The sequence below is a fragment of the Drosophila rhopaloa genome, unplaced genomic scaffold, assembly GCF_018152115.1.
Source record: "Drosophila rhopaloa isolate 14029-0021.01 unplaced genomic scaffold, ASM1815211v1 contig_2, whole genome shotgun sequence".
Taxonomy (NCBI): domain Eukaryota; kingdom Metazoa; phylum Arthropoda; class Insecta; order Diptera; family Drosophilidae; genus Drosophila; species Drosophila rhopaloa.
The window spans coordinates 25416451-25433425 of record NW_025335083.1 but is presented as its reverse complement, the minus strand read 5'-3'; the positions used below and the strand labels follow the sequence as shown (position 1 = coordinate 25433425).

The window sequence follows — 16975 nt, the reverse complement described above, 5'->3', positions numbered from 1 at the left end:
TATTGACGTTAAGTTGGCTGTTACCTATGACCCCATGGACCTCAGACCTCAGAATCTCCAGACTCCAGACTTATCTGGCGCATTATCATCATCATCTTCAATTTAATGCGTCGACGATGCCACTCGACAATCTCTTTTTGTCTTTGCGGCACTTCCTGCCAAAGGACATGTTTGCGTTTATTTTCTGTGTGTATGGTTTTTTTTCGTCTTTTTTTCTGGTTCGTACTCTAATGTAATGCCACTTTATATGCCGCAGTTGATGCCTTTAGAGGCTTTTGTGTTTACGCCATGTTAAGCCTCGAATCCTTGAATGCCACAGCCGCAACATCCTCGACCATTTCTATTTTTACACACAAACAAAAATTTTTTTCAAAACTAAATTCAAAGCATTTCCAGGCAGTTTACCTAAATACATTTAGTATAAACAAACCTATTTATTTAAAATTTAGTGCATTAAATATTGTCTAACACTCGTAATGCATTATTCGTTGAAATGCTTTGTGTATATTTATAAATCAATAATTAATTACCATTAAATTGTTATTTTTCAGAAATTGTTTAATATTTCTTTTTGGTAAAATAAACTTGAAGTGGAGTAAGACAACTTAAATATTTTTTTTTATAGCAAAATGTTCCCCCAAGTTCAGTAATTATTTTTCTGAGTGCGTGGCAGCTTCTTTCCGGCATTGCATGTGTATTGGCATTTGCTTGGTTGATTTTCATGTTGTCCCGCCTATTTGCCTGTGACAATCTACCAATCTGCTCCCACTTCTCTTTCCGATTTCCCCTCCATTTTCCACCCAGCCCCACCCAATCGGGGTGCTAAGGCCCAAACACAGAGCAAGGTCGTTTCCCGTTTTTCCATATGCCGCATTTACATTTAACATTTCCATTTCCATTTGAGGACGTGCTTCGGTTCGGTTCGCTTTGGTTTTGGTTCGGTTCGGTTTTCCTCCCGGCTTTTCCTTTGGCTTTTTTATGCATGATCTCATCGCTGACTGGCAGGTCATGTGACAGGCCTACTCCTCTTTGAACCCCGCTTTTCCCACTTTTCATCCTTCTTCCCTCTCCCATCTCCTCAATGTGGCCTGTCCCCTCTTTTTTCATTCGTTTTTCTGTTGTCTACCCCTTCTCGGGGGGCCAGACAAAAGTTAATTGCCTGACATTAAACTATGGAAAATGATGGACCCCTGGGAAAGGAGTTGGGAGAATTGAGTTTCCTGAGGTTGCAAGCCTGCAGCAAGTATCTCTTAATTATGATTTTTAAAAAGAATCTCCATTAAGAGTACTCAAGTTACTTTAAACGATTTACGAACGTAAAAGCTGGGGAAAGGGCATCAAAATGTGTAAACTAAAATTAGATTGTAAAGTGTTTCGATATATTAAATCAATTGGATGGAATAAACATATATTAATTACAATTTCAAATATATCAATTTTCCTTATTCAAATAGTAAACTATCAAGGTAAAGTGCTCAATATTTACTTAAAATTGCTGTTGTTATTAATTACAATTTCAAATATATCAATTTTCCTTATTCAAATAGTAAACTATTAAGGTAAAGTGCTGAATAATTACTTAAACTTGCTGTTGAATGACTATCAAATTGACTTAATTCCATCTAGGGCTTGGGCTTGCACATCTAAAATAGGCTTCTTTTTTCCAAACCATTTACCCCTTTCTGTGAAAATTGGCTAAAAATTCCACCCTATTTCCGGATTTGAGTATTTTTTTTTACAGGCGCTAAGCCGCCAACAAACTTAAGCGGTTTTCATGCTGGGGACAAAGATTTGACAGCAGTAAAAAAAATTGAATATAAAGCCCGTGCAAGATTTGCCCCTGCCTTGTCAGCTTAGAATCAAAAACAAAAGCCCCAACCCCGTACATCCCGGTAAAGCAGCTGTCTGTTGCTTGCCTACTTTTCGCAGGTGGAAAATGGGAAACTCCTCGCTCTTCAGATCCGATTGGCTTCATCAGGAATAGAAAAGGAAAGAAGCGACCCTTCGGGCGGTAGGCAATACATTAGAGCTCCGGCCAGATTAAACTTGACTTTTGCGCTTCCATTTTATCCCGCAGTCCTACGAAATTTGAAATTATTGCCGTCGTTGATTTTTCGTGGCAATTTTGTCATTTTGCGGTTATTAGCGCGACAATTTCCACTGCTTTTCTGCGATTTATTGCCGGTCATTTGGCAATGAGTTATTGCCGGAGATTAGTCCAAGAACGTGGCTCATTTTCTGATTAATTTGTAGGTGTCAATGGGCCACAGATACAGAACCAGAGAAAAGTGAATTTTTATTGCCCAACGTAAATCACAGTGAAAAAGGATAACAGGCACGCTTGTCTCCGGTCTTTTCTCCTGTTGATTTCAATTAATTAGCTTTTGATTTAATTTCAGAGCTCAAACTGTTGGCTAAACAAACAATTCCAGAGAGACTGTCTATTTCGAGAGACTGTCTATTTTCTGCACCGAGGAAAAAGAGTTATGACTGGACTTATTTGAATTTCATAGAAATATTAAATTCTTTTGAGTATAAATTGTTTACCATTTATGTACTAAAAATTAATTTTAATTTTAAAGTAAAATTAATCGGTATGGTTCTGGAATTCGTTTAAAATCATAAAGGTGATTAAAATGTGTTGTTTATTTATAACCAAACATTAGATATTTTTAAACTGTACTTTTTAATTTATTTTAGCTGAAAAGTCTAATATATTTTCTTCCTATATTTACATTTTACCTCTCTAAGTCTACGCATTTTCTCCACATCTTCTTCCTGTGAATTTTTGGCCCCAGCAACCGCAAAATACCCAAGGGTTGGCAAAAGGAAGAGAGGACAGGACACAGACAGGACATCATTTCCCTGTTTGATCTACTTCGGGGCCTGTTCTGCTTGCTTAAAAACGCATTACTGGAGGAAAAGTGGGGAAACTAACAAAGGAAGCCCCAATGAAAACCGGAGGTAACCGCAAGAGGAAAATCCTTAGCCACAATCAGAGTTCATATATCCCTTTACCGTCTCGATTTGTTTTTTCAACATGGTATCCTTTTTAGTACTTATTTTTCCTGCAATTACTGAGGTTCCTGTCGTTCCTAAATTTATTTATAAACTTTTTTAATTTGCCGAAGCAATAAATCTAAGCGCTGGCAATTAATAAACATTTACAATTGCAAATCCCTCGAAATTTACTTTGCGGTTGTATGGTTTTTCTCGTTGACTTTTTCTAATATTTTCGTAATTAAGCCTTTTTGTTTTTGCCGACTGACTAAACACTTTAGATAAACATAATGAATTTGATGCCTGTATCTATGGACATTTATTTAATGTGGCTTATGCAAATGTGGGTGGCTGTGGGCGTTGCCCTGAGGCAAACTAATTAAACCGCAAGCGACCTATATATTCCACGCACATTCTTACATGTGTATCTATTTTTTTAGTTTTAGTTTTATAAATCCACTTCGATTAGTTGCAATCTATGTTAAGTGGGCGTGGCCGTTTGAAGAGGCGGTTAATTAGCGTTGTGTCGGTCAATATGTAGACTATATATAAATGCGTTGGTGTTGTTTTGACTCAGTTAGGTGGGCATTACTCATTCGACATGTGTGACGACGTAGGCGGTCGGCTTTAATGCATTTTGAGCCGATGTTGTTGGTGGGAAAAATATGCGCAGTGGAGTGCTTAGATCTATTTGGAATGCGGTTTTATATTGTTGTAAATTTCTAAAAGGGAAATTTTAATTTTCTAATTAGATTAGATTTGAGTGGGGAAATTAATAAAGATGTTTTCTTTAATTTATTTCATTAACCTATTGCACACATCCTTTTTTTTGTATTTAATTAACTTTGGAATTTATTACTTCTCTTACTTTTGTACAGTTTTCTCCTTCTCCGCAATTAGCACAGTCTTTTGCCCACTTTTATTTTGTCCTTCTCCCACCACTAATACTAATACGAACACTAACACTGATTCTAGGGCTATTACAACAGCCTTTGCATGTGTGTGATGTTTTCAAATTCATTACACAGTTGATAGCCATGGCTATAGGTAAGAGTAGGGCTATAAAATCGATGGTGCAGAGAAAAAAATTTAGTTGAAGACTTAAAATATATTTTATGGTCAATAATTTGACACCAAAGTTTTGCCAATACCTTTTTTTTGTACGTTATTTATTTGCAATATTCAATTAACTTTTATGTTATATATAAATTAAATACTTTTAGATTGGTGATGTCAAAAATTCTTGTCATTTTAGAACACCAAATAAATTTCTAATTTAAATGCACACAGCAAATTTCGTTTAGTGCATAGGTATAGGCCCAAACACTCGATTGCTTCGCCACGGCGGTTGGGGCAATATTTCACTTTATTTGCCTTTTGATTAGCCCTAATAGCCAGCGTTAACAGCCAGCAGGTCACACACACACACTCGCGTACATCCACTAATACACCACCACTTGTTGCAACAACAACAGCGGCAGCAGCAGCAACAGCACCAGCAACAACAACCACAATTAAACAACAACTGCGACGAGTGGCACATAAATTTGTATTCTAATTACTTGCGTTCAGTCAGCAGCAGGTCGTCGGTTCAGGTCAGCATTTGTAATTTATGTGCCTGGCTTTGTTGGCTTTTTAAAAAAGATATATGCGATTATGCGATTGCCGGTCGTGTTGCTAGTTGCTGGTGTGTTTTGTGGCATTGCTGGTTGCATCTAAATACTTTAAACGAAATGTGTCATGTGCATTTGGAGGGGAAATGCGAGGTTAAACGTCTGGACTGGCTGTTCATTGTCTTCTTCCTTCATTATGCTAATGTTCAGATACTCAGATGGTGTTACCCATACGAGCAAACTCGTAATTGTAATTACCGCATAGCATGCAAATTAAGAGAAGGTTGGCTATGCGGATGGATGACTCCGCCTGGAATCGCCTTACAAAAAATAAAATTCGAGACCCTCCCCAAGTTTCTAATTAGCAATGGTCAAGCGTAGCAATTTATGGGAATTATTTTCATGACAAAGTGTGGAAATTATTAATGTTGCTCAAGTGGATTGGGTGTGAGTAATACCGAAGAATACCAGGGGTATGGAAATTCGGGGATTATCGCTTTTTGCAGCTCTTTCATAAAAGATATCAGAAGTTAAGATTTGAATACAGTTTCGAAAAGAAAATCTTTTTGTATTTGTAGCTGAAGATTGCTTGATGTGTTCTCATCTATAGCTTATCTCTTCCGGTTTTTAAACAGAACCCGCAGATGTTTTTATGCGCCTGATTATGCCTTTCAATATAAAATAGCATTAAAACATGACTACTCACAGTTAACATTCAAGGTGGCAGTCGCCTCCAATCGTTTTCCCTCGTTCATGGCACGATTTCTGACTACACACTTGTACTTGGCACCATCATCTTCCCTTCTTGGGATAATGGATAGTGTTGCATTGGTGGGCTGGTCCTTAGTTCCGCCCTTTAAAACAGTAGCTGGCAGGGGAGAATTGGAACCCTCGCGATACCATCTAAGCAAAAAGTAACATATGGATACAAGTTTAGATAACCATATATATATGTTTATATATATGCCAACATACGTTATGGTGGGATCGGGGGAACCGCCGATGCTGGTACATGTGAGCTCCATGGGCTTATCTTCGGTGGCCACAGCTAAATTTCCGGGCGAGATCACAGGTGGGTGAGGTGGTGTGAGGACAGTGAGGTTGTGGAACTCCTGATGTACATCCGCACCCGTTCCCTTGGCCTTGATGCGGCACTCGAAGCGTCCATTATCCCGATTGTAGGACACATTCTTGATCTGCAGATCGTAAATGCCATGCTTCGGTTGAAAGTCGAGTCTGGAAAATAAATAGTTGATAAGTAAACAGAGTAAATAAACGAAGATCGGTTAATGTCATTATAATACCAACATTCTAAGCCCTAGGCCCATACAAATTCAACCTCAATATAGGTTGAAAAACAAGAAAAGGAAACAAACTTCAAAGCCTAAATGCCAAAATCCAGTTAATCAATTTTCATTTGCTTCAAAATCAATTTATTTTTATTTGAAAACTTCTAGGGAGCCCCTTACCGCTCTCCAGTAGCCCATCACTAATTGTGCTAATATTGGATTTTCTCACTCTTGTCCTTGATTCGCTTCCTGTTTTCTGCCCGCAGGTGGCCAAACTTTAAACGCTCGTAATGTAAATAAATACGAAATGGTAATATTTGACGACAGGAGGCGACAGGACGAGGAATTTCTGCGGGGGACGGAGGACAAACATAAATAAAATCAACGTTCGAATAAATGTTTGCATATTTTTCCTAGACAATTTCCAATAAGAACCTAAGTCTCAGACGCTTGGCAACCCAAGTGAAAGGTAAACAAGCAAAAAAGTAAAGTAATTTTCACACAGCTTTTAGAATTTTCCTGATGTTTACCTTATTGTTATTGTTATGTGCCGGACTATTAAGCTCTGAGGGGTTCTTTTTGCGTAATTGCTTTGCAGCTTCGTAAACCAAATTAATTGCAAAAATTGTATAATTGGAAACTCGAAGATAGCCTTATATTTTTTGCATGTCGAACCTCGCAATTAAGAAAATTTGTTGTTCAAGAAAAAAGGGTTTTTGTTTAAACAAATAAATATACAAGGTACGACTAGACAACAAGTGGATTAGTCTTTATTTAAACCAAAGAAACAGTAAATTTGTTTTAGTTTTCCATAATTCGAGTGTGACATATTATGATAGCTTTTAACGAGAATATTTTTCATTTGTGGGTATTGATTTTGCTAAATTAAATTTGTAAAAACTATTGTTTTTATCACAGGTTTTTGATAAAATTCTTTTTGTTGCCCAAGGGTCTTAATCACGTTTCTCCTTAATCTTAAAGCCCAATTGTGTCTTTAGTTTAATTCTCAATACATCGAAGTTTCACTCCTCTTTCATCTATCAAAAAAGGAAAAGAGAAATAAATGGGACAAGTTTGTCAATTTTCTGTTTTTGGTTCTTGTCAGACATTCATTTCCCCCTCCTTCACTTTTCTTGGTTTCATTTTTTCAATGTCTTAATATTTCAAGGCCACTTCAATGTCCGTTTTTTTTCGATTTTGTTGTTGTTGCTGCGATTTTCTCAATTTTTCAATAGGTTGATGATGCTGATGATTATTTGGTCGTCATTGGTTGTCCTGGACAACTACTGAAAATTGATGCCGCCCGAATTCGCTTCGCTGGATTCTTGGCTTTTCCTCGCTGGTCAGTCAACAGTTTATTAGATTGGCAAGCAAGATGCTCCTCTCCCAATCTCGCAGAAATGATTTTCATTTTCCATTTCCCGAGACTTTTCCGAGTTCATTTGTCAAGCTGCAAGTGGACTTTTGACTGACACTGAAATTGGTTCTCATCTCGAGGATTTTCTGTGAGGTGGGTGGCACTTTTCCTTTAGCTTCTCAGAGACATCTCCGAGATTTCAGCCTTGTGCACTTATAGTCTAGACACTTTTGCGATTCTAATTGGACAGGCTTAGGGCTCAGACTGATTAGCCTGGTCAGTAGTTCGTTTTATTTACTCACTCATTTTACTCGTGTGCTAATTGCTGGCAAAAACCGCAGTAGCTCGACGAAAAAAAAAGGCAAATAAAACACGCGTCTGTGTGAAAATTTAATTTGCCAAGCAGCAAACCGCAGCAGTACGAAAAAAAAAAAACTGAAACTGCCCTGGTCCTTTGCTCTTGAAATTCCTAAATAAAATAAGCAGACGAGCCAAAAATTTCTGGGGAAAAGGGAGAAGTATTCTCAAAGAGAATTGGTAGAAGAGCATAAAATGTACTCGAAAAAATTTAAATAAAAAGGAAATCCGAAATGTTATTAATTACGTATTACAAAAGAAAAATGATTTTTAATTTTAAAATACATTTTTCAGCATTTTATTTAATCTTAACTTAATATTCTTCCTATCTCTAATTTTAAGTCAGCCCCAATTTTTTCCCTCTGAAGCGGACTGAATTCTCCGCTGACTGAGCCGCTCATCTCGTTTTTCCGCCCAAAAACCGCGTGTCCCTGTCTAGTTCATTTTTTTTTATTACTACGAGTATTTTTATACCCTTGCAGAGGGTATTATAATTTCAGTCAAAAGTTTGCAACGCAGTGAAGGAGACATTTCCGACCCTATAAAGTATATATATTCTTGATCAGCATCACCAGGAGAGTCGATCTAGCCATGTCCGTCTGTCCGTCCGTCTGTCCGTCTGTCCGTCTGTCCGTCCGTCTGTCCGTCTGTCCGTCCGTCCGTTTCTACGCAAACTAGTCCCTCAGTTTTAAAGCTATCTGCTTGAAACTTTCCCAAAAGTTGTCTTTCTATTGCAGGTAGTATATAAGTCGGAACGAGCCGGATCGGGCAACTATATCATATAGCTGCCATATAACTGAACGATCGGAAATGCCATAACTTTGGTGTTTTTAAAGTTAGGAAGTTGGGATTTTCTAAGAGTTTTATTTTTGGCCAATTAATCCGACCTACCGAATTTCATAAGGATCGGACGACTATATCCTATAGCCGCCATATAATTGATTGATCGGAAATGCCATAACTTTGGTGTTTGTAAAGTTAAGTTGGGATTTTCTATGGGTTTTATTTTTGGCCAATCAATCCGACCTACCAAATTTCATAAGGATCGGCCGACTATATCCTATAGCTGCCATATAACTGAACGATTGGAAATGCCATAACTTTGGTGTTTTTAAAGTTAGGAAGTTAGGACTTTTTATGAGTATTAAGAATACACCATATGAATAATTTTGAAGAATATAATTTACAGAATATTCTGCAAGGGTATATCAACTTCGGCTCCGTCCGAAGTTAGCTTTCCTTTCTTGTTCTATTTGCAGCTGCTGCTCCTGCCTTTCTTCACTTTCTCCTCATTCCCCTCTCGAATATCTCGGCTTTTTGGGGCCGAGTCTCTGGCGACTTGCTCATTTGCAGCTGGGATAGAGAGAATTCTCAGGACACGTGCTCGGTCAAAATAAAAAAGTGCAAATTATAAAAACTGCTGGCAAAGCGCAGTCATCGTCATCGCAGCTCTGGGGAATACCCTCGCGTTTCCACCTCCTATCGACAAATGAAAAGCGCTTTAAGCGAGCAAAGGAAGTAGCGAAAGGGACGCACGTCCTTGAACATAACCAAAAAGAAAAAGTGTCCTGGGGATAAGCAAAAGGCCCCCGGCTGCCTTGTTGCAATTTTCAAGTTTATTCCCAGAAAGTCCTGGTTTTATTTATATCACCCCTCCTCTCCAGAAAATTCTCCTTCTGGATTGCAATTTTTGATTTGTTGTTGCTACCGCAGTGTTGTCCTCGACTAACCATTTTTTTTATACTTCTGTCGCTCCCTCTGGGCAAGTAAATAAAAAGTTTTTATTTTTTATTATTATTATGCGAGAACTTAGGGTATCCTTAAACGGCCGCCAATTATTCGAATGATCAGGAAAAAAATAAAGAATACCCACGAAATTACTTAACATTTCTTTGGATTATTGAATAAGTCGTGGAAAGTAAATTAAATTGGACTTTCCAAAAAGTTTGTTGCTTCACAAAGAACATTTTAATATCCCACTTTATTTGTATGTCTATCGCCGATTGTGGTATATAATTTGGAAATTGGTACATAAAATCGAAAACATATTGCTGAAATACAGTTTATCCCCAACGATTTATTCAGATTTTAGATAACCCCAGTGATTTTTCAGCAGATTTACTCGTTCGCTTTTTTTCTTTCTTCCAAAATCCCTGCACAAGTGAAATTTCGCATTCGAAAGAACGTTGTCCCTTTGTCTCCCGACAATTGCGTTGACTCCGAAATGCCGCACTCATTGTTTCTCAATCTCTGTGCGAAGAGCATTCCCCTGATGTCTCGTTAAATTAAATGTTCAGCGAAATATTAGCCCTGAGCTTTTCCTTTTTCCCTTCGACCTGTCGCGACATTTTGGCCCAGAGAAAAAATGCTGTAATTTCTTTTTTCGGTATTTTCGTTTTGTGTGTTTGGCATTGCCAGCAAATTTGCAGTCATTTTACTTTTGCACAGATAGGAATTTTTCAGGGGGGTTTTGGGTTTGGTTACTATCTCAGCCTTCATTATGTGGCCAGTTTTAGTCTCCTTGAGCCGTGTTCTCGTGTCCTGGCTGCTGTTTCTCGTCCTGTTATTTGTCCTTGTTGCCTGCTTGTTTTCGGCTCCTTGTTAGCTTTCGGCACAAATTGCAGTAAAAATATATTTTACAATTTTCTTGGCCCCGCAGCGCGATTTGGTTGGCCCTCAACGCCTCCTTATGCTGTTTCTATTTGTTGATTTGCTTTTATTATGCCCACAGTAATTCTCGTGCAGTTAAAAAAAAGGGAAAACATATGCTATTTAATATTTTCTTAATTTTTAGAAAAATGTCAGTTAAAAAATTAAAACTTGCAACTCAACCCATATTTGGACTATTGAAATCGGATTCAGAAGATCAAATCAAATGTAATTGATTTTTTTTTAGCCATCAGGTTTGCGGTTCAAAATTGATATAATTTCGCTTAATAAAATATATATTTTTTTAATTTCTGTTTTCAGATTTTGGGTAAATTTGATGTTCGAATTTTATCCTATCCGTTTTTTCCAGTGAATTCATAAAATGACTACGGCGTTACACAAAAGCTGGCTGGTGGCCATTTTATTTGGCAAGCTGCGAGCCGAATGAGACGGAACGGGATGGAACGGAAACGCAACGAAACGGAATGGAACGGACGGAGGGTTGCATTTTCCGCAAAAGAAGAGCAAGGCGAAAAGGAAGATGGAGGTCCGTGCGGCACAGTTGGCACTTAAAATTTATGCGTTGCCACATAAAGAAACCAAACCGAACATTAAAAAGCAGGCGGCCAACAGGAAACGGAAGTCGCAGGCACCAGGCAAATAAAAATACAATTGAAATCGGGGGGGGGGGAAAGGAGGCAAGAAAATGAAACATAGGCAAAAACACCAATAGGCGGAAGGCCATGTGTGTGTGTGCATGTCACAACATGCAACACGCGGCGTGGACATTAAGGATTTGGTCAGGACATTGATAATAGCGATGAGAGCCTGTGTGGCGATTAATCGTGAAAATAAAAAAAAATGTAGTACTAGTTCTATAGTTCTAAAAATAACTTTCCACTAAACTTTATAATTTCCTTTACATTCAAATATTAAAAAAAAATGTTTTTCAAATAATATTTTACATATACAATATACTAACGTAATTATAATCAATACTTCTTTAAATGAGGATGTACTTTGGCTTTCATTTTTGTTTCCAAAAATAAATCACATTTTGTTGGAAAGTTACATATTTTTTTAAATTTCCACTTTGCATATTCATAAATGGTATTTACTTTAACCCCACGGAAACTCCAGGGATGTGGCCAAGCTCGGCCTTAACTGTTTCAGTCATCCGGCATTTGTTTAAATAGCCAAGAACTTGATTTTAATTAAGTTGCCGGCCCAGTCAGTCACATGCATAAATCGCATTATCCAGGTCGGGCGGGCAAAAGGGGAGTGTGAAACATTTAATTAACTTAACAAATGGCTGCCAACTGCTGCTGCCAGGATAAACTGTACTTCTCGGTCGGCGGAAGGATAACCGTTAATGCCCCAGAAGGACAGAGGCTGCGCCTCCTTGTTTCACTTTACGACACACACACACACACCCACATACATCCATAAAGGACATCAGCTTTATGGACAGCATTTAACATCCCTCAAAGCTGGCCATACCAGCAATTATCATCCTCGTTGCTAGGTCGCGATTCATTGTCCATTTCACCCTAGGCATGCTAGAACATCGATGGTGGGAAACAAGGACATCAAAAATATCGCATCGTACTCGAAATCAACAAAAATAAAATGGAAATTTAACAGAAATTGTATGAAAATTTATATTTTAATTTATGTCTAATACCTACATTTTACAGCGTTTGAATTGATAAAGAATTGCGGGCATAAACTATCTCTTTAAAAAAAAATAATTTCCTCGATAATATAAAATGCTGTCGATTACTTACCTATATCCGGAACTCAACTGCACATCGCCGATGGCCACATTATCGAATTGGGCGGGATTTGCTGTCCAGCGGGTCCAGAAAAACGAAAAGTCATTCGCCTCATATTTGTCATTAAACCGGCACTTTAGGGTTAAGTCGGCATTCTCACGCGTGTCAATCGATTCGTCGGCCAAAATCGTGGAACTTAGCGCCACAAGAACTGGAAAAATTGAATAAAATATAAAACAATTAATATGATTGAATGGTTCTCAATTTTTTAAATTTTATTTATAATGAATCATAGTAAGTAAATGAAAATTGAAATTATGGTTCAAGCTCCTTTGCTATAAGTCTTAAAATAAAAGGAAAATTCAAAAAAATATTTTCCCCTACCTTTCCGCTTGTCGACAATTTTTGATTGTGACCCCAAAAATAATTGGTTTCCCACAACCATAAATAATTTAAATTCTTGACCACCACACGAAACAACTTTATCTTATTTTCATCAGGCTTATACCAAAAAGAATCATAACTTTTTACTCCAATCCCACACCAGGCCAAAAAATAAAACCAACGACATAAGAACCTTTTCAGTGTTCATGAAATTTTCATCAGCTGTTGCTCTTTCTTCAGCGTGGAACAAAAGTGAAAAATCGGTTTAAAATAAAAGAGCCCGTAAGAAAGACAAAGGACAACAATTTTTGTTTAATTCTTAATAATGCATTATACCTCAACAACTCAACTCGAAACTTGCCGAGCAAAAACAAAGAAAATAAAAAGGGATGGCTCCGGGAAAAAAATGAAAACAATTTCGAGTAACTTTTTCATATGCTTAGACGACAAAGTTTGAGATACATTGCCTACCTTTAAGCGCACCTTGAACACATGCGTATCCCAAGGATTCTCCCTTCCATTTTTTTTTTCATTTTTTCTGTGGACCCTTGGCGCATTACTCTTACTTTGGTGCGTAAATTTCGAGTGGAATTTATAGCCGCTTTATATTTGGCATCAAATATGCATGAGGCAGCGTTTAAGTCGCAAAAAAAGAGTGTTCGAGGGGCAATAAATTTTTGTATTTGAGCTCCAGCTCCAGATCCAGACTGTTTTAAGTCTGTGCCAAATTTAAAGATTGTTTCGGTCTGTTTCTCAGCATTTGCATTAGGGCCAATATAGTCGTTAAAATACTCAAGTTACGCAGCCCATGAAAATCGCATTAAAATTAATTTGGCACTCGTCTGAAGGCCCTTAAATATCCGTATTTAATCCGGCGGATAACGGCATCACACGTCAAGGTGGCAACTCTGGCGGCCAAATGCCTTCACTTCTCATTTTGGCCCGAGTTTTCTATCTTTTTGGGCCGGGAATTTATGTCAAAAGTTTCGTTTCTTGTTATTTTTTCCAAGTCCTGGGCGCTGTGCCCATTTCATTCATTTATTCTGGCCGCCTCTGTCTGCCATTAAAGTTACTTTTGTGGAGCTTTTGGCCTGGTTGTCAACGCATTTCTTTGCTCATTTCACTTGACTGCTTAACGGGAGGAAAACACGGGGAGGCCAGGGGAAAATCAGGGGTTAGAGACAGCGAGAGAGTTAGGACTGTCCATTTTCGCAGGATGCGTTTCTAATTAAAAACTTTATATAGAGAGAGCGACAGTGTAAAGGACGAAGAAGTTCAGCTCTCTGCACTTAGGCAAATTGCCAGATGTTGTCCTGTTCCACTGAGTTATTCTTCTGAATAATTACGGATAACATTTGAATGGATCTCAAATATGCATTTGCATGAGGAAAAATTATAATATCACTTGATCCAATTAAAAGTGGACTAAAAGAAACATTTACCTTTAACCAGTTTGAATGTTAAAGTTGTTAGCCAAGTGTCAAAATTTGTATATTTTCTTATTAAAAACTCCATTGAAGAACATATTTAAAGAACATTTTGTTTTTGTTATAACTTTATTTTTAATTTTTTATTTTTTTACTGATAACATTTTATTATTAGCCGTTTAATCTAAACTTTATCGTCTAATTGGCAAATGAAATTGAATAAATTATTACAATGCAATTTCATCATTTTGTTCCCAGCGAGAGTAGCGCATCTGTCGACATCATGGAAGTTAACCGTGCTCCAATTTAAGAATGGTGCTGGCTTACCGGAAGCCACAGATAAATACTGGCCGAGAACTTCCCGATCGTTAATGCCCAGAAAGTAATAGCCTCTTAACAACGGTTGTATGTCGTCAATCTCTTTTTGATTTCGGAAGGCCGCTAGATAACCTCCTTTTTTACGACAGATTTCTTCTGCATCAGTCCAAGTTGTTTGTATATTATTTTCGATATAAAAATATCTTGACCCCAGCCGCTCAAATCCTGGAGGGATATATGTCGGTTCTGGTGCTTTCGATGTGGTGGTTTCGATGTTGTATAAATTCTGGTGCATTTCTTGTTGAATTCTGTCTAGCTTTTCCTGATTTTCTTGTTGAATTTTCTCCAGCTTTTCCTGATACTCTTTTTTTAAATTTTCCTGTGGTTCTTTTTGTGACTCCCGAATTTCCTTTATTAGCAGGAAAAGGATATTCAGTTGCTCTTCAACTTTCTCATTGTGATCGAAGAGTGGACTCAGAGCGGCACGAAAGAATGCCCCACATTGATTGGGGGTATCCATCGGCACCCATCGTCCGACTTTCTGTGTTGTGTCCCTATTTGCCGAAATTTCTTTTTCAATTGTATCCAACTTTTCAAGTGTTTTTGTTTGAATGGCGCCCATAGAAGCCAGTTTTCCATTTAGATTGCCATCTTGAATATACAACTGCTGCCGAAGATCGGCAATGTCATGTGGAGAAACTGACTCCGGGTTATCCTGGGACTTGGCAATCCCGAAAAGGATACAGGCGACAAAGGCGTAGAAAATATAAGTTCCGTTTTGAAACATTTCGAGAGCGATGTGCTACGAGCTCGAATGTTGAAAATGTACTTATTTAAGTCGTATTCCCTTATTTATAAAGAACCCCTTATCAGCAAGAAACATTTTTACATATTTCATAAAAAATTGTGATTTAAGTAATTCTTTGGTGGGTACCAATAGACACCAAGGCCACTTTTGATTACTCGTATGCGAATAGAGCGGAAAGTGAGTTGACTAGAAAATTCAAATTGTAGATAACATGTACACTTAGAATTAACTTATTACAATTTATGGTGTCTCCAAACACCCAATTATCTTACAGGTCTTATTGTCAACATATTTCTCAACATTTAAAATGGAATTCTAGGATTTTTTCAATAAACTACATTCTTAAAAATAAATTTTCCCTGACAATTTTCCGGGGTCAATATTTATATATTTATTTTTGATCAACTGCTTATTAATCGAGACGTTTAAAGAAGAAATGTCAACAGTTCTTTATAATTTCGATTTCTCTTTTTATTGTCGGACATTAAGAATTCACGAAATGTTAAGTGCAATTAATGAAGCGAACGCAAAAGTGGTAAAAAGGCAACGGCCAAGCAACGGCAGCAGCTTGCAACTAATTAAATTATCGTTAATGGAGGCCCACCTAGGAAAAAGCTGAAAGAAAAATTTCTTATAATTGCTGGAAATTAAAAATAATATGCAAAAGGAGCGACGAGTGCAAAGGCAGCACAGTGAAGGGCTACAAAATTCAATTTCCGCTCGGGGCATAGTCAAGAGTTTACATTTTTATCCCAACTAAAAGCTAATGGAGCCAAAAAGGACAGACGCAACAGAAAGCCAAGTTTTTATTTATGTATTTAATGCAAATCAACTCGAAGATTCTGCGTAGAACATTGCTCTAAGAAACAAAGCGCAATGTTTTTAAAGGTTCATCAACAAGGAAGGTCTTATTAGACTGCATCTTTATACTTTTCATAAATAAAGAATAACAAAAGAAAAGGTACAGTAATTTAAGAGGGACAAACGAAACTGTTTCCTAACTGGAAATTTAAATAAATTAAAAAAATAAATATGCAAAACTGTAGTTGCTCTAAATCTTTAAAGTTTAGGTTTAATGTCTCGTTTTTCAAAAATATCAACATTTACATTCTCTTCAGTTATAAATGAATATAAAATATCAAAAGAGATTCAAAATCAAAGCTCCCAATTTGCCCTCAAACACAAGCTACTTAATTGTTGGGAAATAATTAATCTAGAAAATTATCCAACACATCAGCTTTTCGCATCATTAAGTTAACTCGTAGTTTCCGAAATATTAAGCCAAACTGAAAAAGTATTTACATTTTTCAAGAAATTTTAACAGTTAAATTAAAAAATAATAATTCGATACCTGAACGGCAGAAGCTGGAAAATTTTCTAGAACATTTGGTCAACGGCCTTTGGATTGGGCATTGTCTCTTTGGGCCAAGAATTCTCAGGCCAACACCTTTTGGTACAGTGAAGCTTCTATTGCTGCAGCTACAATACGCAATTATGACGTGGGAATTATATTAAAATGGAAACAATGACGACGGCAAACTGGCCGAGGCGGTTGGGGTGGAAAACACCAAGCTGTGAGCTCTTTTGTGGCTGCCTTTGAGAAACTGGAGAACACAGAGAACGTATAACCGAGAATCTACACAGATGAAAAACAGCTCGCTTTTAATTACATTTTCCCAGTTTAAAAAGATACGTTTTATTTTACAAATATTAAGTTTTTAAATATATATGTATATAAATTTAGTTTCTATTTCTATAAACACATAACTTGCTTTCAAATAAATAGTTTAAGTTTTTCTTTCTGTGTAGGAGACCAAGTCTACGGCAGTGAATTTTGCCCTTGTTAATTGCATGTTCTGCATATCACTTATAAATGCACCCACACACTATCACACCCAGTCAACTTCACACTTACACAGACACCTTGCCTTACATGTCAGGAGACAGAAGAAAGAGACGGCAGAACGGGATACGAAAGAGACGGAAATATGGATGGAG

General features: G+C 37.3%; 1 protein-coding gene across 3 annotated transcripts in view; it reads right to left on the bottom strand.

Annotated features, from left to right (window-relative positions):
• LOC108050690 (Down syndrome cell adhesion molecule-like protein Dscam2) overlaps positions 1-16975 on the bottom strand; it is a 94360-nt gene that overhangs the window by 38631 nt on the left and 38754 nt on the right. For all 3 annotated transcript variants that reach the window (XM_017132473.2, XM_017132476.2, XM_017132475.2), the window contains exons 3-5: positions 12053-12251; positions 5589-5849; positions 5320-5516 (exon numbers count right to left, since the gene is read on the bottom strand). In XM_017132473.2, the coding sequence (XP_016987962.1) occupies positions 5320-5516; positions 5589-5849; positions 12053-12251 (657 nt within the window). The remainder of the gene's footprint in view (positions 1-5319; positions 5517-5588; positions 5850-12052; positions 12252-16975) is intronic.